This window comes from Perissodus microlepis, chromosome 6, assembly GCF_051167445.1.
Source record: "Perissodus microlepis isolate ML-2025 ecotype Zambia chromosome 6, ASM5116744v1, whole genome shotgun sequence".
Taxonomy (NCBI): Eukaryota; Metazoa; Chordata; class Actinopteri; order Cichliformes; family Cichlidae; genus Perissodus; species Perissodus microlepis.
This window is the reverse complement of record NC_140466.1, coordinates 23,951,543-23,973,887: the sequence shown is the minus strand read 5'-3', so window position 1 is coordinate 23,973,887 and position 22,345 is coordinate 23,951,543. Positions and strand designations below refer to the sequence as shown.

At 43.1% G+C, this 22,345-nt stretch overlaps 1 protein-coding gene across 7 annotated transcripts in view; it reads left to right on the top strand.

The window, feature by feature from the left end:
• Positions 1-22,345, top strand: part of fam13a (family with sequence similarity 13 member A) — a 53,559-nt gene that overhangs the window by 29,549 nt on the left and 1,665 nt on the right. For 4 of the 7 annotated variants that reach the window (XM_084931596.1, XM_084931595.1, XM_084931594.1 and 1 more), the window contains 13 exons: positions 4,709-4,750; positions 4,861-5,055; positions 5,914-6,118; positions 14,709-14,868; positions 16,865-16,930; positions 18,714-18,927; positions 19,002-19,143; positions 19,410-19,491; positions 19,644-19,849; positions 20,048-20,131; positions 20,472-20,567; positions 21,190-21,273; positions 21,959-22,155. In XM_084931596.1, coding sequence (XP_084787722.1) covers positions 4,709-4,750; positions 4,861-5,055; positions 5,914-6,118; positions 14,709-14,868; positions 16,865-16,930; positions 18,714-18,927; positions 19,002-19,143; positions 19,410-19,491; positions 19,644-19,849; positions 20,048-20,131; positions 20,472-20,567; positions 21,190-21,273; positions 21,959-22,155 — 1,773 coding nt within the window. The remainder of the gene's footprint in view (positions 1-4,708; positions 4,751-4,860; positions 5,056-5,913; positions 6,119-14,708; positions 14,869-16,864; positions 16,931-18,713; positions 18,928-19,001; positions 19,144-19,409; positions 19,492-19,643; positions 19,850-20,047; positions 20,132-20,471; positions 20,568-21,189; positions 21,274-21,958; positions 22,156-22,345) is intronic. The other 3 variants (XM_084931597.1, XM_084931598.1, XM_084931599.1) reach the window with 3 other exon arrangements.

The following is a 22,345-nucleotide window of genomic DNA, read 5'->3' as shown; positions in this document are numbered from 1 at the left end:
GAGGTGTGGGGGAAGTGGCTGCATGCTGCCTCAGTGCATTATCATCAGCTGCCGGTGAGAGGGGCAGCAGGGCAGCATGCACATGCAACAGTTTGCTCAACACTGTTTGGTTATTGTGGCAGAGACAGCACGTTGTCAGAAACACCGGCCAAGTAGAGGACGCAGCAAAAGACACAGTGTTCATAGATGATGTGCTGATTACAGATACATACGTGGACTCTTTTTATAAAGTATATTTAATGCTGGCAAATATTTTGCACCAGCTTCCTCGTATGAATTCATGCCAGTAAAAAATCTTGAATAGTTTTATCCTCCTAAATGTGAGGATTTTCCTTTCTCAGCAATGTTTCTTTTAAAAGTCAGGATAACAATTTAGAGATAACTGATGGTGACAGTAATCTTTAGTTGAGGCAGTGTTGTTTCTCTCTGTGTATCTCTAAATGACACAGATCACCTATAAACTCTTCCCATCCCCACTCACTTGTCATGCTCACGTTCATTGTTAGTAACTCCATTTCCTACTTGTCCACTGTTACATACACACATCTAGTTGGAAGCACAGCTGAGCTGTCTGCTGAGGTCTACATGCAGTCTGTCACATACAAAGGCGCTCAGACTGCCACTTAGTTGGTTAACCTCAGCCTGGTCAAACTGGATCACAGATTGATGTATTTTATTTCATTTTATTTTATTTTCTGTTTTGATTTGCCAAGAGCCTCTGAAGGTCCTGGCTAACATCTGACTGTGGTGTAATACTGCATTACCTGAGCGAACGTTCCCGGTTACACAGTGCCGGGATTTAGCTGGCATAAGCTTCAGCTGGGAAAGCTTTGGAGTTGTTCCGTTCCCACTTTTTACGCCTTAAAGACCTGTTGACTTTAAAACACCAAAACAACCACTGACTAAAGAAACACATTATTTTGGTCTTACTGTTATTTGCAAAGTAGTTTTCTTAGTTAGGGGGTCCAAGGTGAAGCAATTAAATTCAGCAGTCCTTAAGCTTTTCTACAACAAAGAGTTGCCCTGTTGGCTTTTTAAACACAAAAAAAATGCACAATAGGGGAATTAAAATGAGAAGACCTGTCATATCATGACAGAGCAGACTTAAAAGTTCAGCAAATCTTACAGACGCTATAAAATTGGAAGTCCAAATTAATGTTTTGAGTCTGCCTGGAACTATATTTCTTTAGGATTTTATAAAATAATGTTTGTTTTTATCAAGATAAAGAAGACTTGTACTGTTCTCATGCCTGTTTATAAAGTAGAAAGCTAAAGAATTTTTCTTGGATGATAAGACCTCGAGGATTACAGCATTTGGACAAGAAACAGTGAGCCCATAATGCATGATGAAACCACAGCTTTGTATTGTGTTACCAGAGCCAGCATAGATATTTGCCCTTTTGACCCTATCTTTATAGGGTGTGGCTTCATATTTATTGCACAGACATGAGAATGGCCAGTCAGTCAGTATCACCAGCCAGAAAAGAAGGACATTTCATAAACACATTTATTTATTCTTAAGAATTTATTAGTATTAGTATTTTAAGTTTGTGAAGGCGTTTCACCTCTCATCCAAGAGGCTTCTAAAGGTGGACGAGTCCCAGGTATTTAATCCCTTTGGAACAGGTCAATGGATCACTGTTGATCATGTGAGTCAAGGTGTGAACAAAGGCGAGGATCATTACCATCAGCGGGGGTTAAGGGTGGAACCACGGTGAAGAAACCTTGGATGAGAGGTGAAACGTCTTCACAAACTCAAACGAAGTCCAGTTTCCTTCTTTTTCAAGCTCTCAAGACGACCATGATCTGGATGAATGAGAATCTTCATTCATGCGTCATTCCTTTCGTGTATCAGTTATCAATACACAGGCACTTTAAACACACTCATGAGCACTGTATTGAGTTTCCCTGTAATTCCCGCCCTCAGTCACAAAATGCCAGTCTAATTTTAGGCTGAAAAACTGGTTACCACTTGAACGCATGTTGAAGTGTAACACACCTTGGTGCTGCATAAACCTTTAAGATCATGTTGTCTCAGTCAAAAGTAACTGGAACAAACCTGAGCAAGACAACTGTTAGCTGACATGCAACTTGTTCTCCATGACTCTTCAGGTGTAAAGCTAAAAATAGTAGAACCAAAACAAACGGTATCAAGTTTGTTTGAAGACAAAACACTCATGCCGTGGTTATGGAGTAACAACAGAAATGACTCTCGGTGTACGTTTTTACAGCTAGGCAGTGAAATTTCACACTCACTTTGTTAATCTGCCGTTTACCTGGGCTTTTTGGCGTAGTTTTATATGTTAGAGTACTTTCTAGAAAGGATTGGTAACTTTGCCCATTCATGTCCTGGCAGTGATGTTCCTGTTGCGCTTGTGATGTAATGAGTCGTCCCTGTTTCCCCTCAGGTCTATTTTTCCCAGAGTTCATGGCTAAGAATGTCTTTATTACTCACCTGACAGCCATCCCGTCACATACCACAGTGGTTTTACAGTTACCTCTTCAGCTGAAACCAAGTCAGTGGGGCACTACGCTCTCTGGGAAGTGATGCCATCTTCCTCAGAAAACTGCAACACTTCTTATATCATGTGCCAACCAAAAGACTATTTGGCTCGACTATAGCTGCTAAATATTCAGGAACCAAAATCTTTTGTAGGTAGTGATGCTAAGCTTAAATGTCTAAATGTTTAGACTAATGTCTAAAAACCAATATGGATGGAATGTTTTTTGCTGAATTTTTAACTGGAGTACAGCCCACTGTGTATGGTTTTAATTTCTGACCCATATTTAGTTTTTTTTAGGTTAAAAGAAGACAAATAATCATGTGTTACTCCATTGGTTGGCTCTATCGTATCCCGAGATGAATCTGAGAGTCACAGGATCATTTAGATATAAATACATTTTTCCTAGCTTCCTGTAGATCTAAATCTGGATCTTTTTCTCATGGGAAACAGTTCAAGCTGAAGTCATGGTCCAGGATGAACAGACAGTAGTACACAACTTTTTTGTTGTAAGCAGCCGCAAGCTAAAAAAAAGCCATGATCTACTGTCATGGTGCTATATTTGCAACTTAGAGCATGACCTTGGTTTGTTAGTCAGAGTGCCATAAATGTTTCTTGAATTATGACAGTCATCAAGTCATAGACCAAATATGTAATTGACCTTTTATCACCTTTTACCCCTGCCTGCCTTTCGCATGGGCCACAGCCCTAGAAAGTTGTAGACAGCTCTAGAAACGTCTGTCGTATTTTAGGCTTTAGTATAGATTGAATGTTCAAAATGTGACATTTGTGACAGCCACTGAATCAACAATCCCTTTAATTTGTCGCAGATTTGTTACAATGTAGCAATTTTCTTAACATGATATAACCAAGGCGTTCAGTTTCTGCTTCTGTCACAACTTCCCCTTTCTGTTTTTCCCTCCGTTAAAAATGAAACTGCACTGAAGAGAAATGTGATTTTGTTTTCAGGAATTTGTATTTGTGAGTAGAGAAACAGAAGATTTAAAAAATCCCATGTGGATTATTTGAATTCCTTATACTTGTGAGTACTTTACAACTTTGTTACTATTACACAGTGCAGCAGGCTTGCTTTTAACTCGGCCCGGCATCCTGCCTTATAGATTTGTTATAGATTTGGTAATATCAGTACATGTCTGTGGCATGTTACACAGCTCCACCACAGTCACCTTCACAGTACACCATCATGCCATTATTATCTCGTCTTTCATCAGCGATCCCATTTCCAGTTGTTATTACTGTCAGCACCACTGTTTATGGAAGATTTCGTTTGAGGTCACCCTCGAACATGTTGAGGAAGCTGTAGTCCAGGAAAAGCAGACATGATGTCGATCAGTTGGTCGAGGCCAAAGCAACTTCCTGAGGAGAGCGGATTTTTCTTTTGCTGTGCCAACTTAGTCACAAGAGTAATGTGTTAATGTAATTATGATCTAACACTTAGCTAAATATGTAAAAAAAAAAAAAAAAAAAAAAAGGCCAAAAAGAAACCACTTAAAACCCTTTCATGCTTTTAGTAATTAAAAAATACATCAGATGTTAATTACTTTAAGCAGCTAAAATGAGGAGCTGTTTGAGCGAAAAACTCATTCACCTTGTAACCTATAAAATGTGAGAAAATGCCCCTTTACATCCTAACCCTACGGTCACAAAAGATAATGTTTAAGGTTTTTTATTTACTTGTTTTTTCTCAGTTAGACTTTGTAGGAGGGAAAATACTGAAACATCTAAATATTTTCAGAAGTCTGAATAAAACCTTTTAAAGATGTTTAAGCAGTGGTGCCGTAACAGCGGTGTTATGTTTTTTTCTACAAGCATTCAGTTGAATCCAGGTACTTACACAGGTTACAGACACATTTCATGCTGCATATAGTTTACAACCCTATTGCTTTACCCTACAAGTATTTAACAAACAGAGGGCGTTAAAAATAAAACCAAAATGAAGTCAGAGATCAGTATAAAGGTCCATGACCGTGTACTCTGCTGCTGGACTTACTGGTAGCCATGGAAGCCAGCCACTTTACTCCCCAAGGATCCATTTAAGCTCTGAACGCAGCTGAGTTTACCATTCACCCATGCACTTGATCACCAAAGGCCACAACGTGAGCCTCGGGGGATTTTCAGTGTTGCTCAGTGACCTATGTGACCACTTGTTTCTGCGCATTAAGCTTCCCTTCTTGTTTTTCTTTCAGTAACCACCTCTCGCCCGTCCACTGCAGACCTGGTGTGGTAAAGTAGGTATATTTCTGCTTAAAATAAAAATAAAAAGCAAAAGCTCTTATGAAACAGTGAAGAGCGTAAAATGGTGCATTTCCTTATCTACTCATTGTGTTGCTCCCTGAAGTTTTCTGGACAGGACCATACGCTCAGCAGTGGAGCAGCACCTCTTTGATGTGAACCCCTTAGAGGATCAGCATTCAGACGCCCACGAATCGACCCCGTGCCCTTCACGGGTGACACTAACAGCGAGACAGAGACGTAGGCACCAAAGAGAGCAGCAGCATCAGGAGGAGGGCCAGAAACACAGGGAAAAAAACAGGTACCGTGGGCGTGGCATAATCATAATCGATGTTACCTGCAGAAAGTGAGTGCAACTGGCCTTCATAGTGGAAGCACTACATCGTGTTTCTCCTCATTTATCATCTTAAAGCAAAATAATTGTAATTTACTTGTCGTACTGACCACTCAAAGCACTTTAACCACACATTCATACAGCCTCTGCCTCGCATACATGGTCAATTTAAACTCACTAGTTTACTCAGCCTGTATGTCTTTGGACTGTGGGAGGAAGCCGGAGTGCCCGGAGGCAACCCACGCAGGCACAGGGAGAACAAGCAAACTCCACACAGAAAGGCCCCGGCCAGGGTCGAGACCAGGGAGCTCCCTGCTGTGAGGCAACAATGCTAACCACTCCACCATTGTGGCACCCACTTTCATTATGGAAGTCTGACCTCAGAGGCTTCCTGCAGTGATACTACAATGATACTTTCAGTTGATGTTTCAGTTTCAGTAAACAGTGGTGAAGTTTTGTTCTGTGGGGAGAGTTTTAGTGTGCAGTCATAATAACTGGTATCATTCCAGTAAGAAGCTAATCCTTGTTGATGAAGACCTGGTGGAGTCTGAGAGATCAGCGGCACGTGGATTTTGGGGAGTGTCTCAACATCAGAAAATGTTAATAAGACAGGACAGTAAATAGACTTAGCACAAACACTAAACAGCATATTAGCTGCTTGAGAACATATAAAAAACGCATCGGGATGACCTTGGGCATTTGGTTTCCAGAAGCATTTCATCCGTTTTTAATCTGATTTAAAACCGAGCAAGGCGAGCAGAGAGAGAGTCCGATGGAAGGCAGATGTCTTATTTCCTCACCCTTTTCCTTTTCGTCTGACAACAGAGCGCCTTCCGTCACAGGAGACACCAACAAGGAGAACGTCCCGTCGAGCGGCGGCGGCAGTTCAGGCAGCGTGGGGGAAGACATGAGCAGCCGTGTGGACTCACAGGAAGGCCAGAGAAGTCACGCTGAGCGAACCCCCAAACCCAGGAAGCCAAAAAAGAGCCCAACTCTCATGCAGCTAAGCGAGAACACGGCTGCCCACGCAGTGAGTCACACCTTGTACTCCCCGTCTCTTTTCATCTTTATGAGTGTGACATTTTCCCTCCTTCTTTACTATTATAATTATTATTATTAATAATATTATCATTGTGAATTCATTCCTCTTTTCCCCTTGTGCATATGGCTTCACCACATGCAACAACTTCTCAAACTAATGTACCAATGATGGATGAAGCATTCATCTCAACTCCCTGCCCTCCTTGTTTCTGAGTCACCGCAGATAATTGCCTATTGCAGTTGACAAGAATCACTAAGTGGAGGCTGTGCAGCATCCTAATGGTGCTCTGCCATTAGACACCAGCTTGTAATGTGCAACATACAAGCTAATTGTTGCCCACTCCTTCAAACGTAAAGGCCAATTATGAGAGTGCAGTTAGCCGCTGCTTTTATCTGTTTTAGATGTCATGTGGATACATGAGTCCAGAGGTTTCTTTAGTACTGAGTACTTTTTAAAAATGTAGTAAAATACTTACTGACAGCGATTCTTATTCGGATCATTAACAACAACGCAAAAAGTGATCGGCAGCAGGGAATTAAATTCAGTGGAAAGAAAATGAATTATTGATTTAAAAGGGCGGAAGCTTTGGCTGATTATAGCAACAGCTGTGTTTCAACAAACAAAGAGAAAATATTAAGTTGAAAATAAAGAAAAAACCTCAAAACAGAAATGTTTTGATGATAGTCATACACCAGTTCTATGTTTGTTGGCCACTTTATTTATAAACATTTTAAATACGGCAGTTTAAAAAAAATGTATTCTGATCATTTGTTTGTTTATCCATCCATTTTCGCTTCCGCTTATCCTTTTCAGGGTCGCGGGGGGCGCTGGGGCGTATCCCAGCTGTCATAGGGCGAGAGGCGGGGTACACCCTGGACAGGTCGCCAGTCTGTCGCAGGGCCAACACACAGGGACAGACAACCATTCGCACTCACATTCATTCGCACATTCACACCTAGTGACAATTTGGATTATCCAATTAACCTATCCCCACAAGCTGCATGTCTTTGGACGGTGGGAGGAAGCCGGAGTACCCGGAGAGAACCCACGCAAACACGGGGAGAACATGCAAACTCCACACAGAAAGACCCCGGCCTGATGGTGGAATTGAACTCAGGACCTTCTTGCTGTGCGGCAACAGTGCTAACCACCGTGCCTATATTCTATGTTTTTTTTTATAAACACAATTAGGTCACACTCAGTTTTAACAATATAAAAATATTGATTGATTCTAAATTAAGCAGCAGGTTTGCTTTGTAGTAGCTGAATGCAGCAGGCGTTTCAGTAACTGTGAATAAAAAAAGAATTTATTTATTGAGTTTTGGAGTTTACTGCTACATATATTAACTACATTATAGAATATCTAAGGGTGGGTTTTCAGGATTGGGTAATAAATTGTGGAATTACTTGACTTTTACAGTATTTTAATGAGGTGAAGTTAGTCCAGCACTTTTTGTTTTCTGACATTTGTTTGTCTTCTTTTTTATGTGAGGAGGAAAAAGTATTTTTGTCTCAAAACTCACATTGAGAGAGAAAGATAAGAGAGAAGGCTACTTCAGTTAGTTAATGGGCCTTTGATTAATGAGCTTTACAACTTTGGCAACTTATTTATTGTCAGTTCAGTTTTTAAACAAGTAAATATATTCAAATTCAAGCTTTTCAACTGTGACATTTTATATGTTAAATAAGTAATTACTTATTTTGATAGTTTATTTAATGGTCTGATTGTAAAAAAAATTGACTTTAGTATACTCAGCATTCAGGTAGTGTGTGAAAGCCCTCAAAGTCACAGCAAGGTCACGGTGTGTGGCGCTTGTGGCTCAGACTTGTAGTAACCCGATCTCTGCAGACTCTTGAGTACGACTTCACAGTTGGCTCTTAAGTGACTTTTGCTGATGTAAAGTTGAGCCGCACCGTTTTGTCTCATTTAAAATAGCTTTGTTGAGTTTACACACTCGCACTCAGTGAGCAAAATTCGATAAGTGCAGACTGTTTTTATTTTTTGAGCCTCCATGGCTCCTCCTTGCACAACAGTACAGATGACACAGAGTCCCTTGACACACATACGGTGAATGCATGATAACTGGCACCACTGTGATTGGACGGTTAGATGACTGTAAGTATCTGTCTCTGTTGGTGGGAACAGCTGTCTCTGTGACTGCCAGCTCTTTAAGTCAAGAGTCACTGAACTGCATGCCAGGCGCCAGCTCCCAGATGTCTGTAAGGTGTTATAAAGCAGCATGTTCTGGACTATTTGACTTCCGCAGTTGCTGGGAAGTTCAGATTTGTGGTTTTAAGTGAAATTTCTCAGTTACGTTTTAATTCAGTATAGACTTTGTTTCTTGCAGTGAACATCATCAGGCCGAAATTGATGCGTACTCAAGAATCTTCATGGCCTTTGCTAGATTTTGTGGTTAAGTGCTAAACGGGATAGCGTGCTAAGCTAAGACGATCAGCTGATACACACTGCACTGCTAAAGCATCAGCATGCAGGAGCTGCTAATCTTTGTGCATCTTTACTGACAAGTGTAGGTGACCAGCATGAAAAGTAGCTTTGCACACTCCCCCTGACACAGACTGATAACAGTAAGCCCACGTCAGGTATCACATTCAGTGATCAAGTGGCCTTTATCACATATTTAGGTTTGTCGAGCATGATATAAGCAGTCCAATGAAATAAAAAGCAAAAACAAGATGAGCTCATCAGAGCAAAACCCATTGAAAAATAAATAAATAAACAGTTGCAAAATTATGCCACTTAGCTAATTACAGTTTGAATGTGTGTGGTTTTAATAGTTCAAGGAGTTTGCTGATAAAAGATCTGATGATAACCAGAAACGCAGATGCTCAGGCACACAGAGGCTCAGGCACACAGAGGCTCTACTAGTTCACCTGAAAGCAATGTTGTTGAGCAGGTTGTTGTTATACAAGAGACAAGAGTAAGCAGGCTGGCAAAAAAAAGTGAGCAAACCAAAGGCAGAGTCCAAAAAACAGAGAAGGTCAAACAAAAGAGAGGAAAGTTACCAAACGATGAAAAGTCAGAGAAAGGTCATGTACAAGAGGAGCGATATATGCGCACCCATCTGCCTCTGGATTAAAACCAGGGGAATAACAATAATAATTCGGTGTTCTGCTGGGAAGGCCTAGCATTGATGTAGATGCTGCTTTCACACATACCACCCCTCCCAAACATTCCTGTAGACCATGCGCACTCCTCATGTTAACTGCAACCTCCCCCAACAGGAAAATCCCTCAAACACAAAGCCCAAGGCATTGACCTGATCTCTAAACTCACCCCACAACCCGCATGACCTGAAAGACCACAAACACTAAAGGACACCCCCAAAGGTCCCGAGTCGATCTGGCAACACAAGGGGGGAGTAGGCTACATAATATCAGGCAGGTGGTTTTAATGTTGTGGCTGACTGGGCTGTCTACTGTGGAGGTACTGTGGGATTTAAGTCAAACATCATAAAAAATGAAAAGGCCTTCAGCCCTTGGATAAAAGTCCAGTTAATGAAATATGGACATTTCTCTTTGGAAGGTCACCACACACTCTGATTTGACCTGAATCAGTAGATTCAGCTTTGTTTAATAAATATCTAACATGACTACGTTTGTATTTTTATCTTAAAAAAAAGAAAATAAGACACCCTCCTCTATTTTCCGAGGATATCTACTGTTATCTGTCGTCTCCATAGGCACAGTGTAACAATATTTCCTCTTGTTCTGCAAGCTGTGGGCGTCCTAAGGAGGGGCTTAGCAAAGCTTCATCCATTCATTATTTTTTTTAACTGCTTATCCAGCTTAGGGTCACGAGGCGGCAGGGTACACCTTAAACAGGTTCCCAGCCCATCAATAGACTGATACAGAGCGATACACAACTACACGACTGTGGCCTGTGTCTGAAATTTAAAAATCACTTAAAAAAAACAACAACAACACAAAAATCGTGAAAACCACTGGCTTTTGTTTTGACCAGTGTGATTTCTCATCAGTGTTTTTTTGGCTGCAGCACTCATTGGCTTTTGCTGAACTGAAACTCCTGAACCGTTCCACAGAAAATGTCACCTTAAAAGGAGACTTTTAGCCTTTCCGTGAAAGGGGATTCCCCCCAATCAATATTCTGACACAAACAAATCCTTATTCTTTCTGCTCTTTGAAATACCGAGTACAGATTTAGATTTTAAGTTTAGTGGCGCCGTGGGTGTGAGCATAAGGAAACAAGCCACCTTCTCCATCTGCTCGTCTCCGATTCTAATCTGGACTAGCACACTCATGACGTGATTAGCATGACTCATGTCGTCAGGAGTGCTGAACCAATATGGTGGCTATTTTTCTGAGCAGCACAGATGGATCTTCGTCGCAGCTCGGGCCGCGGCTCTGCCATCACCAATGCACTTGTGCCACAGAGCGGCCATCTGGAGCCGGCATGGCGCTGAACCCTGGAGGCTGGTGCGGCATCCTCTCAGCTGGTGGTTAATGCCCGGGTTGCCACTTGAGCACCACACAAACACGGTTGACCCCATCTACATGCTGACCTCAAAAGTTTCTAAAAGTTGTGCAGTATAGCTCAGCGTGTCGTGGTTACCTGGGAGAAATATTAGGGAGCCAGTCACCATCTTCTAAAATCCAACAATTTGTATTTATTCCACTGATATAAATGTATAACTTTCAGTATAATCAGTAGTTTATTCCACTAACTGAGGCAGATCTTAGGTGCCATAGTAAAAGAATTTCACTTCCTCTGTTTCACAACTGCTGGTTGATCATTTTTTAAATTCCTAACCACTGCACTGTTAAGCTTAGTGTGCTGGTGTTTTGTTTGTCCCCATAAGTTTGTGTGTCGATGCAGCTCGAGTCCCTGTTAGCTGGCAGTTCTTCAAAACATTTTGTGCCAGCAGCAAAAGAAAACTGATAGTGGGAAGTGAAAGTCGCAGTGTTTTTCACCAGCTCATGTGCACAGGTGAAGCCGGATTCGCTTATAAGATGATTGTGACAATGCCATTACAGTAACTGTGTGCCAAACACAGTAGTGCATACTGTTCTACATGTTGTGTGTGTGTGTGTGTGTGTGTGTGTGTTAGCCATTGAAACACAGTTTAATCTTTATTGAAAAGATCCTTCTCATCCATTAAACCCCACTAACACACCCACAGCCCACACTATAGCACTGTCAGTTTCACCCCTCGTTAGCACCAGCTGCACCTCTCACCATGCTTTAATCATGAGAGTGGCTGTTCTGGGCAACAGTATACTGTGTGTGTGTGTGTGTGTGTGTGTGTGTGTGTGTGTGTGTGTGTGTGTGTGTGTGTGTGTGTGTGTGCTAATGTGCTGATATATGATGACTTCAAGCTTTAACATCTGTAATCATGTTTATGTTATGTTGTTTATGTTATCAGAGCATTCTGAGATGATTGTATTCACTGATATTGATCACTATGTGCAAATAATCAAAATAATAAAGCAATAAAACAATAAATAATATAGTAATAATTATTAATAATAATAATCGGTGTGCTAAATGGGTGTCAAGTAAATGTGAAGTAAATGACAGCATCTCTCTTTTATCAGTTTGATTAGTTGTTCTGAGAAAACAGAACCGGCGCTGTTGCTGCTTCTCATCACATTACATGATAAAAACAAATGAGTGCACACTTCATTTGTCTGATGGCCATCTGCCACACTGGTAACACTTTAGAAAAAGAACATAAAGCACAGTAACCAACAAGGGACAAGTATAGAAGTAATCAATACTCACTGCTACTAAAAACTACAAAAAAAGGATTTTCTTGGTTAAATTACTTTTGAGGAGGGTTCTTTGTTCTCTAAACAAGCCAGCAATCCACGGATGTAATTTAATTTGCTTATCAACCATTCAGTGAATTGTTCTTGATGCACTTGGAAGTGTTGATCATGGGTAATCAGGCTTATCAGGAACCAGTAAGGAAAACAAGTTGACCCGCCTGGTGCCGGCTGGTTCAAGTCAGTTTCTCAACAGTCACAGTCACGAGTCAGTTCATCTGTTAAGAAAACTAGCTACTCGTGATAACTAGCTGAAGCAAACCCTTATTTCCCTAACAAGTTTTATTTATTTTTTGTTTTTGTTTTTTTAGTCTAGTTAAAGTTTCATTTCAAAATAAGTGTTTGAGGGTAATTAAAGAAAGATGTTTCTGTTATCACGAAACAGTACACTTGTATGGGGAAAGTGATAATGGTAGCATGTAATGCTCAATTTGCTGCCAACTATAAATGATACATACAGTAAGCTTGAACAGAGCTTTCTTAGAGCACTGGCTGCCTGCCAAACAGCTGACTAGTCTTTTAAGTCAAGCAGGTTAAAATTAATTCGTGATTGTAATAAATTAGTTTGAATGAACAAGTCGCAACTTGTTTTCCTTACAGCAGAATTTCTGTGAGTACTTTTACTGTCAGCTAATCAAATGTACCAGAACAAGTAGGATGAACTAATCAGGCATTGAAAGCGAGCAGAAGGTTTATGACTCTGAAACGTCATTTACATATAAAAGGGTGTGAGGAGAAAAGGGGTGACGTGCTGAAGGCGTTCTGGCTCCTTTGGGGTCAAATAAGAAAAACTACAGTCATTGTTTGGATTTTCACAATTTTGCGTCCCAGTTGGATTTTATTAAATGTATAAAAGGTCCTTCACAGACATATAAAAGGTCTTATTTAGGTCTCACCTTAATTTAAGAGTTGCAAAAAAGGAGATCATCGGATTAGATGTAACCACTCTCATGTTGTTGCTTTTATGACCACAGGGATTGTTGCGTTTCATTGGAGTTGTAAACACATCCACTGGGACTAATTTGCAGAGCTCATAGGGTGGGCGTGGCTATTCTGTATTAATGTTTTTCCTAGAATACAAGTCAGGATACCCTGCTTCAAAAAATGCCTTTTGTAAATGAAATAATGACGGTCAAGTTTCAGAGTTATTAATTGTTCCTTCTGAATATGAACAGTTTACCTGTTATTCAGCTATGAAGAAGACTCGCCCACTAAAGAAACACAAGTAGACAGGATTGGCTTCATACAAGCTAAACAAACATCAATTCAAGGAGAAGGTTGTTTTACTCAAAGACCACAGTGGATCTGACCGTTTGTGGGACTCTGTGAAAGCGTCTGATAAGACTGGAGCCAATAAATACTCACAAATACTTGGGCATGTCACGCATGTGCCAGATGCTGCAAAGGGGCGAACAAAAGTGCCTTTGTCTGACAATGTAAAGAAATACTGAGAACATGTCGGATGATGTGCTGTAGTATGGTGCACTGCGCTTTAAAGGCTTGTGTGTATGAAGGGGGGGTGTATGTGGAGGCATTCATTCTTAGATAAACTGATGCTGCGTGGTTTGTGAGTGTGTGTGTACTTTGGGAGTACATTGATTTGAGAGCAGTGACGGTAAATGCGTCAAGGGGGAAGTTTCTTCTGTTTGTCCGTCACAGTCTGCACGTTCTCTCCAGGCACCATTAAATCCTGGTCATATCCTCTGTGGTTCACATGACATCAGAGCTGTTTCCCACAAAACAGCTGAGGAGTCTTGATAACACCCTGTTTTGGGCCCTGCGCCCTCCGCTAAAGCTACAAGGATACATATGCACATACCTGAGACTGATTATTCTTTCCTACAGTAATCTGTCATTATCATCAACAACAACTATCATTAACCAAAAAACAAAACAAAGCTACATTACAGTGCAGCTCTTTCCTTTAAGCCGTCTAGTAGCTGTGAGTCCTGATTTGTTTTCCCTAAAAATAGTTTGGTCCCACGCCTGGACAGATTTAACTGATATGTTGAAAATGCATGAGCTGCTAAGTGCGAGTCCTTTCAACTAAATTATTTACAGTGCGGCCCAAGGTCGACGGAACAGCTCTGATCTCGGATAAGCAAAGTGGAATTTTTGGATAGTCTCAAATCTAAAAATAGGAAAAAGAGGGAGAGGCTGATGGGTAAAGATGTGGACTAAAAAAAAAGCAGGAAGTGGATTACATGAAGTTCTTTTGCTTCATCTGATTTTTTGTCTGCAGAGAGAGAGAGATGCAGGGAGGGGGGGCAAAAAAAAAAATCACTCAGTCAGTCTACGTGTGCTGGCTCACGATTTGTGCTTTTTCTTGTTCTCGCTTCACGCCCCTCCTCCCTCGCTCTCTGTTCCTCTGTCTCTCTGTGTGTCTCCAGCACACCCCTCCCTTCTGCTCTTGCTGCTGTTAAACAAGTCCAGAGCTGGGCGGGTGGGGAATATATGCATGTCAAGCCAGAGAAAAAGCAGGGAAATCTACCGTGGAGAGAAGAGAGAGGGGGAAAAGAAGAGCGGGAGGGGCGAGGGGAATCCTGTGGATGAAGGAGAAGGCGGAGCGAAGCCGCTCCTGCTCTCTAGCAGTCGGCTAAAGACAGATGGGAGGATGTTTTGACCAACTAGGGGAGCCAATCGCAGCCAGGGAGCAGCCCCCTACATTAGGGCAGGGCTAGTCTGAGGGAGTGTGTGACTCAACTTAAAGAGTGTGTTCACAGGCAGCCTGTTGTTGTTGAGCGCTCGTTTCCTTTCTCTCATGGTTGTGCAGACGTTGAAGACGATGAAGATCCAGGAGTCGCCGGTCACTTGTGACGCGGGTAGGGTCGGCGGAGAGGTGCGCGGCCCGGACTCAGACTGCGAGAAGACAAGCTGTGAGGACGTGCCCCGGTTGGACCTGACAGCACTGACTGAGGACAACAACTGGGGAGGTGAGCCTGGAGACCACCTGGCTGTTGCTTAGATGTTTCTTTCCTTTGCTTTTAGCCCGTTTACAGTTTGTCTGAACAAAAGGACACACATGTCCAGACAGCAGGTTCAGGATCCTCCACCCCAGGTTGGGTGTTTGGGTCGCAGCTGCACACCTTCTGCTGCCTCATCTGCTCCTCCTCCTGAAGCATGCTGCTTCTGCTTTTCCTGCAGAATTTAATTGTTAAAGATCCTCTAGGTTCCCTAGGCTAACTATTTCTGCAGGAGAGACACCAGAGACGTGTTTGTTTGCTTGGTTAGAAGGATTGCAGTACTGCCTTCATCTCCCATGAGGAAAATATGAAAGTGCAGCAAATACTCGATCTATGGTTTTATTTAAAGAGTAAACAGTGAGGTTCTAGCAGAATCTATCACCTATGTGGAAAGCCTGTGTGCAGGCTTAGCAACAGATGACCACTGCTGTTGTTTTCGCTCACAAATCAATCATTAAAGGGTTGGCATGGACGGCGATAACAGCGTACCAATCAGCTGGCTGCACAAACTTAGGTTAGGTTTGGAGAGTTTATTGATCATGGCTGAACTGTTAAAGTTCGTGCTCCATTTAGATGTTGACGTCTCTGCGCGTGCCTGAGATGTCAGCTGTACGCGGGATCCTAATTTATTGATCCTGGCTTATCAAGTGGCATTACTGTTAAGAGAATTTGCAAAAAGAGCCGTCCTTTAGCCGTCAGACCTCTCTCGAGCTTGTTATTAATGTGTTTGTTTTTGCCGTGACTGCGCTGTGCGCACTTTCGATTGTGTTGTCAGGGTATTGCAAGGGTGGAGGTTTCTGTGTTGATTGGTGAAAGCCAAGGCTTTTGCTGAACTGTACTCTGGAATGATGGCCAACGTGTTCATTCGCACACTGGAAGGACATGTGTCTGCATGTTGTGTTGACATCTTTCCGCTGCAGCGATTGGCTTTGACTCTCACTGCCTCCGCCACCGCTGCTGCTTCCTGTTTGAAGCAAGAATCATGCAAGCAGCCTGTCACTTTCAGCAGCCGCGTGTTTGGAGCATTAGTGGGCAATTGCGTGTTTGGTGGAGCTCTCTAGTGGCCGGACCTCATAGAGGGAAAACACCAGCAAGCTTTAGATTTGTTGTTGTCTCATAGTGAAGTGTTGTGTCTGAGATATTATGCTGTTTAGGTTGTTTGAAGTCATGGTTTGAGCGATTTTGCCCAGCCTGGTAGACGGTGTGTTTATATGCTTGTAGTTAAAATGTAATTTGTGTTCTAGTGAGGCACACCGCAGTGAGTTACAGCTCTTTATTCAGTCCACGTGGCGGTTTTACTCATTTGTATACCATCCTTTGCATCTTGTCAATTTTTTCACCCCTTTCTTCCTCTTCCTTAAACTCCCCCCACCTCCCCTGTGTTCTGTACATTGTGTCCTGAATGCATAACTAAGCTGTGGAAACAGGGCGCCTGCATGATTGGCTGTGACAGGCTGCTTCACATGAGAACAAGCAGCGCTGGTCATGGTGCGTGCAAGTATTGTGCAAAGCTGAACTGTATTTCCGTGTAGTTGGCAAGATTATTCATCAGCACAGAGTGCCAGAGAGGAATTGCTGCATACTGTACAGAAGGCATACTGCGGGCCAAATGGCCATGTGGGTGAATGAGGGCTTCAGGCAGGGGTTGGAGACCTTTGTCCCAGTAAAGTTCTAGCATGACCTGATATTTGGTGTCCCCCGCCTGTGTGCCAGCGGTGGTGGAAACAACAGTGGCCGATTTTTTTTCAGACAGCGGGAGACACAGTTATGGATCTCACGTGTCCCACAAGACCATTAAAGTTTATGTGTCTGTGTATTAGTTTAATTTCCAGTAACTGATTCAGCAGGAAGGATGCCTGCTAGTTCTTTGGCTTATTTCTTACTTCTCTTTCTTTGTTTATCTTCCTTCATCTTGTCCTCTTCTCCTTCTCCATCCCCCCCCCATTTCCCTCTTTTGTTCCTCTAGATTCTCCGTTTTGTAACTCCCCTTTCCTTGATTTCAAAAGCATTTTCTATCCAAGTTGTTGCGATGGTAAGTCTCCCACTAACATCACTGTCAGTGCTGACTGGCCTTTTCTGCGAGTGAGATGCCAGAGTGAAAGAAAGGAAAGTCTGTCTGTCTGACTTTTACCGCTGCATGGCAACATGCTTGAGTGATCGGGAACATTGTGGCAAAGGGTGGCACGCCTGCGCACACGCACGCACACACGACCTTTAGTGAAATGGCACACCGGCGTATTTTTTTTGTTTCATTAGTCCAGTTAATCCTCAGCCATCAGCGAGCACTTGATTTAAAGGATTAATTTCAAATGCCGTGAAGCCTTACTGGACGGCTACACTGCACTAAGCTTGATAATAGGCCTCAAAGGAAGACCTTCAGTCTGACTGAGGTTTGTTTGCTGTGAGAGAGCTCTAACAAGCGAGAGCCCTGCTACTCGATGAACTGCACGTACCTGGAAGTGAAGGAGGACCCCCCGGGACTCCCGAGCTGGAATTTGAGCTAAATCATTTCTCATACACCTTAACCCACCCCAGCTAAGAAAAATATGCATGTGCGGTGTTGGACAGGGCGTGCATATTTTCCTGGTTGCATACTGACACTTTGAATGTTTACACTGACAGTTGGTTTCCTTCAGCGCTTGTTTTTACTCCCTTTTATCTGTTTTCTCGGTGTAACGTCTCCCCCGCATGTTTTTCATCACCCGACACCTGGTTTTATGGGTGTCTCCTATTCCATGAAATCTACATCAGAGTTCCTGCTGACTTTTATGTTTTGAGACATTTCGTAGAGAGCTTCTAGTTTAACTTTTAAACAATCAGCTCATCCTCGGTCTGCTCTGTCGCTCTCTCTAACGCACACGTGCTCGAACAGATGCGCCGTTCCCCTGTCGACGTGCCGAGTGGAAACTAAAACACAAGCTCATCACTGTACCTCTCATCAGGGGTCACGCCCTGACATTATCCCACAGAGTGCCGGGCTTTATTAATAGCCCGGCGATTGTCAGGGGTATCTGCACGGCTATTTTCACCAAGCATAATTATTGCCAGAGTGGAGACTCTGTAACCAAGGGATGAATAAAGAGAGAGAGAGGCCGGGTGGGTGTGTCTTACCCACAGTTTCAGAGCAACATCTGTGACTGCTGAGCCCCAGAGGAAATTCTTTTTATTTATTTTTTTCCCACAGAAGCACATCCAGAACCTTCCACAGAGCCAGAGAGGCTCCGCGATGATGTTAGCAGGGAGAGAAGTCGCTGTCTGGCGTCTTCAGGATGAGAACCGGGGCTGATTTTAGAAAATGAGCTGTGCATGCTGTTTGACTTTCCCAGGACCCTTTCACATTTTGACCTCCTATATTTGCTCTTTGACTTCACAAAATATACATATATAACCCAACAGGAAAATATGTGAAATGTGACATTCGGTAGCGTGCTAGCCACCAAAGAGCAGCTGAATGTGTTCTGATAACAGTGCCCATGAACTCACATCGGATGTTTTAGTGCTTGCACAACATCACACCTGTAAAGTCTTTTTTTGGCAGTATTTTTCTCCAGTTAAATGTCTTCTTGATTTTTAAAGTAGAGATAAGTTGATGGCGGTACCTGTTTTGGTTGGCAGAGCTAACGGATTTAAGAAGGCTTTTCTCAATGCGGCTGGTTTTCCGGCATCATATTGTCCCAACGTTAAGGACTTTCCATGCATGAATGTGCCGATGTGCTGACTAATCTGTTGTTTTTTCACATTCTCTTATGTCTTGCGTGTGCAGAATGATGAAAGTGCGATGAAAATCTTTACATTTTTGTTTTTGTGTCACTCAGAACCAACCCCGGCGTACTCGCTGCAGAGGGAGAGCATGGACCGCGAGGAGGCCAGGCTGTCCCCTCACTGTGGGGGGCGTCTGATCCGCCAGCTCCTGGAGGAGTCCAGCGACCCGATGGTCTCCCCTCGGTTTTACGCCTACGGACACTCCCAGCAGTACCTGGATGACACGGAAGTGCCTCCATCACCACCTAACGCTCACTCGTTCATCAGGTAAGCTGACGTGTGCTTTTGCAGAGCTGGAAGGAAGGAACTGGGAGCTGTAACAGCATCATTTATCTCTACAGTCGCAGGCGGAGTTCATCGCTTGGCTCCTGTGATGATGAAAGAGAGGAGCTGACCTCCGCCCAGCTCACAAAGAGGATTCATATACTGAAGAAAAAGATCCACAGGTTTGAGGAGAAGTATGAAGAGGAGCGAAAATACAGGGTAGGTAGTAACGACCGGTTCATTCGTCATTGTTAATAAAGCCCCGCGCCTTAAAGTCAGACTGTAATGATGTTTCTGTGAAACATAAACAAGAATATTGACTGTCAGAGGTGCATCATTACACCAAGTAGGGCTCTGCCTAAACAACAAGGCAGAGCCCTTCTTCAGATTTACACTGTTATCCTCATGTGAACAGTAATTGTAGGTATTTTATTTTGAAAGAGCAGCTGATCATCTGGTTTTTTTTCTTCTTTTCCTCCACGCAGCCCTCTCACAGTGACAAAGCTGCAAACCCAGAAGTGCTGCGGTGGATGAATGAACTGGCTAGGCTTCGCAAAGAGCTAAAAGGTAACACACGCGCACACATTCTAACAATTAATTTGATCTAGTTTTAGTCATGATTCAGGCATCTAACTTGCTTCTGATTGGATCACTTCCAAACTCGTCCCGCCTTTCTACACAACTTACTGAAAAGCTCTGGTTCCCGTCTTCTTCACCAGAACACAAGCTGATGAAGTCTGAGGAGGACCTGACGCCTCAGCCCCGCCAGCGCAGCAACACGCTGCCCAAAAGTTTCGGCTCGCAGCTGGAGAAGAAACCTCAGCAGGAGAAGGTGTCGAAGCCGCCGGTGGAAAGCACCCTGGAAGGAATTCAGAAGAAGCTGCAGGAGAAGAGGGACGAGGTGAACCGCCCCGAGGACATCAAGGTGAATCCGCGGCTATGTTGGCTCACACAGACGATGGAATAAAACATTAAAAGCCAAAAGACTTTACATGTTTAAAGCATAAATTTTAAAGTTTTAAATTATCACACAGAGCCAGATAAGTTTTGCTGCGAGCAACACGGACTGAACTCTTGTCACTTTTAAAAGGCGAGTGACTCACTTCCTGTCTCCTGCTAACAGGATATGACACGGGAGCAGATCGCCGCAGAGAAAGTCGCCCTGCAGAAAGCTCTTCTCTACTACGAGAGTATCCACGGCCGACCGGTAAGCCTCCCTCCACCCTCCCGTGTCGAGTAAACGAGCACAGATTGTGACGAGCGAGATGGACGATGTGTTTGTTTTATTTTAGACATTTTAAATGCAAAAATTTGCCCAGTTTTGCAAATAAAGCTGAACCCATACCAGTTTGTCTGGACCAAATCCAGATGCCGTAATTTTTATTCCTATCAGTACAGTTACATATCACGCCCTGCAGAGATCTTATAGTGAAGAAAAATGGTTTTGCTGTAATTTTGTTAGCTAGTTAGCGTGCAGGTAGAGAGGATGACAGAAATTTGATAAAACTGTGCTAACAGTGTATCTTTGTTCTCCCCACCTGGAGCAGATGACGAAGAGCGAGAGGCAAATCATGAAGCCGGTGTACGACAGATATCGCCTGGTGAAGCAGATCCTGTGTAGAGCCTCCACCATTCCTGTCATAGTAAGTATCACATCCTGCCGGGTTTAAAGCCACACTCTCAAAACATGCACAGACACTTAATCCCAGCTCGTGCCGGCTTTAGCACCTGCTGCTGGGAACGGACAGCAGCCATGAAGCAGCTTTCAGAGCGCTCGTAAAGCAAGTTCAGAGGTTACAGGCTGAGGTCACAGGAAGTGACAGCAGAGTGTTGAAGAGGCTCAGGAAGTGAAAAACAACACAGCCAAGTTAAATAATTGGAAGATAAACACGGCCAGTTCTTAAAATGTATTTTTAAATATTTATATTTCAGAAATATAGGAAAATAAATCTGCTTATGGACTAAGTGTAAAGCTCTCAGTAAAGTTATTTACTGAACATCTTTATGATGTAAGACATGATCTGCATTATGTGCACTATATAATGCACTGCATCTAATCCGCACCACGCAGGCTGAGCCTGCTGCCATAATGTTCCTGACATGGAGACGCAGAGGAGCAGACAGAGGAGCTCAAACATAGAACAAAAAAAAACGTTAAATGTGCTTAAACTTGACAGAAAAGTGTGAAGTGCTGTAAAAAAAAGAAAAAAGGTCAGAGTTAGCGTCTCAGCGTGGTTAACTCCTCCTTCTCGACCGTCACCACAGGGCTCTCCCTCCAGCAAGCGCAGAGGTCCCCTCCTACAGCCCATTATCGAGGGTGAAACCGCACTCTTCTTCGATGATATCAAGGTGAAGAGCCATTGCTGCTGCTTAATAATCAGTGAACCGGCTCCCTCTTCCTCACCTGCTAAACTCCCACCCCTCCTCCCCCTTTATATTTACTACCATTTGCCCTCTAATGAGCCTGATTGCTGCCTGTTGATTGGGCAGTTGCCTGTTTCCTGCTGCGGAAACGGGCAACTGTAGAAGTGTTGAATCAGTAGTTGCTGATCTATGAATCACTCTGTGATTGATGTAATGATGTAAGTGTATATTAAATGGGTTAAAGCTTGTTGTGATTTAAGTGCCTAAAACAAGGCTGGAATACTGGTTTATTTTTCCTAAACAGCAAATATGTGCATACAGTATATTAAAAATGTATCATTGTTATCATTATTTTTCCAGCACTGTTTGCAGGCACTCTGTGGACACCTTTTTTTTTTTTTTTTTTTAATTTTCTGTATTAATTGAACAGTTTTAGTTGAATAAAGGTGGCCTGATTAACTCCCATTCATAAAAACAAATGATTCCAAATGACGACCATCGCGGTGATTTCTAACCTCTGTTCACTAACACTGCACGATCCTCACGCCCTGCAGTATTTGAGCCCAGGAGGCCGCCTGCTGCAACAGCGCTCACTGCACGATGAGACCCTCTGCCCCCTCCCCTCCCTTGCAGCCCGTTGAGTCTAAAGCCTCCCTCGCTCTCTTTGTAGGAGGAAGAGGACGGCTCGGAGGACGACGGAGACTCCAAGACCCAGTTCACCGTGACCGTGCGACCCGACATCGGCGTGTTCAGCTTCCTGGAGCACGCGGATGAGGAAGTGGATGGTTTCATTTCACCCGTGGACGAACTTTCCCCGTCCAAGAACACGATGGACACGAGGCTGTCCAACCTGCACTCAGCTACTATGTAAGTACTTTTACTGTCAGTTTGTGACTGATTTGGGTCTGTTTGAGAGGATTAATCCCGATAAATCAGCAAAAATTGCAGATCTATCACTGTCTACATACACAGAAATCCAACCAGAGCACAAATTTAGAAATTCCTCTAAACAAAGTTGCCCACTAACCTTGCCTTTATATAGGAATATAACCAGGAT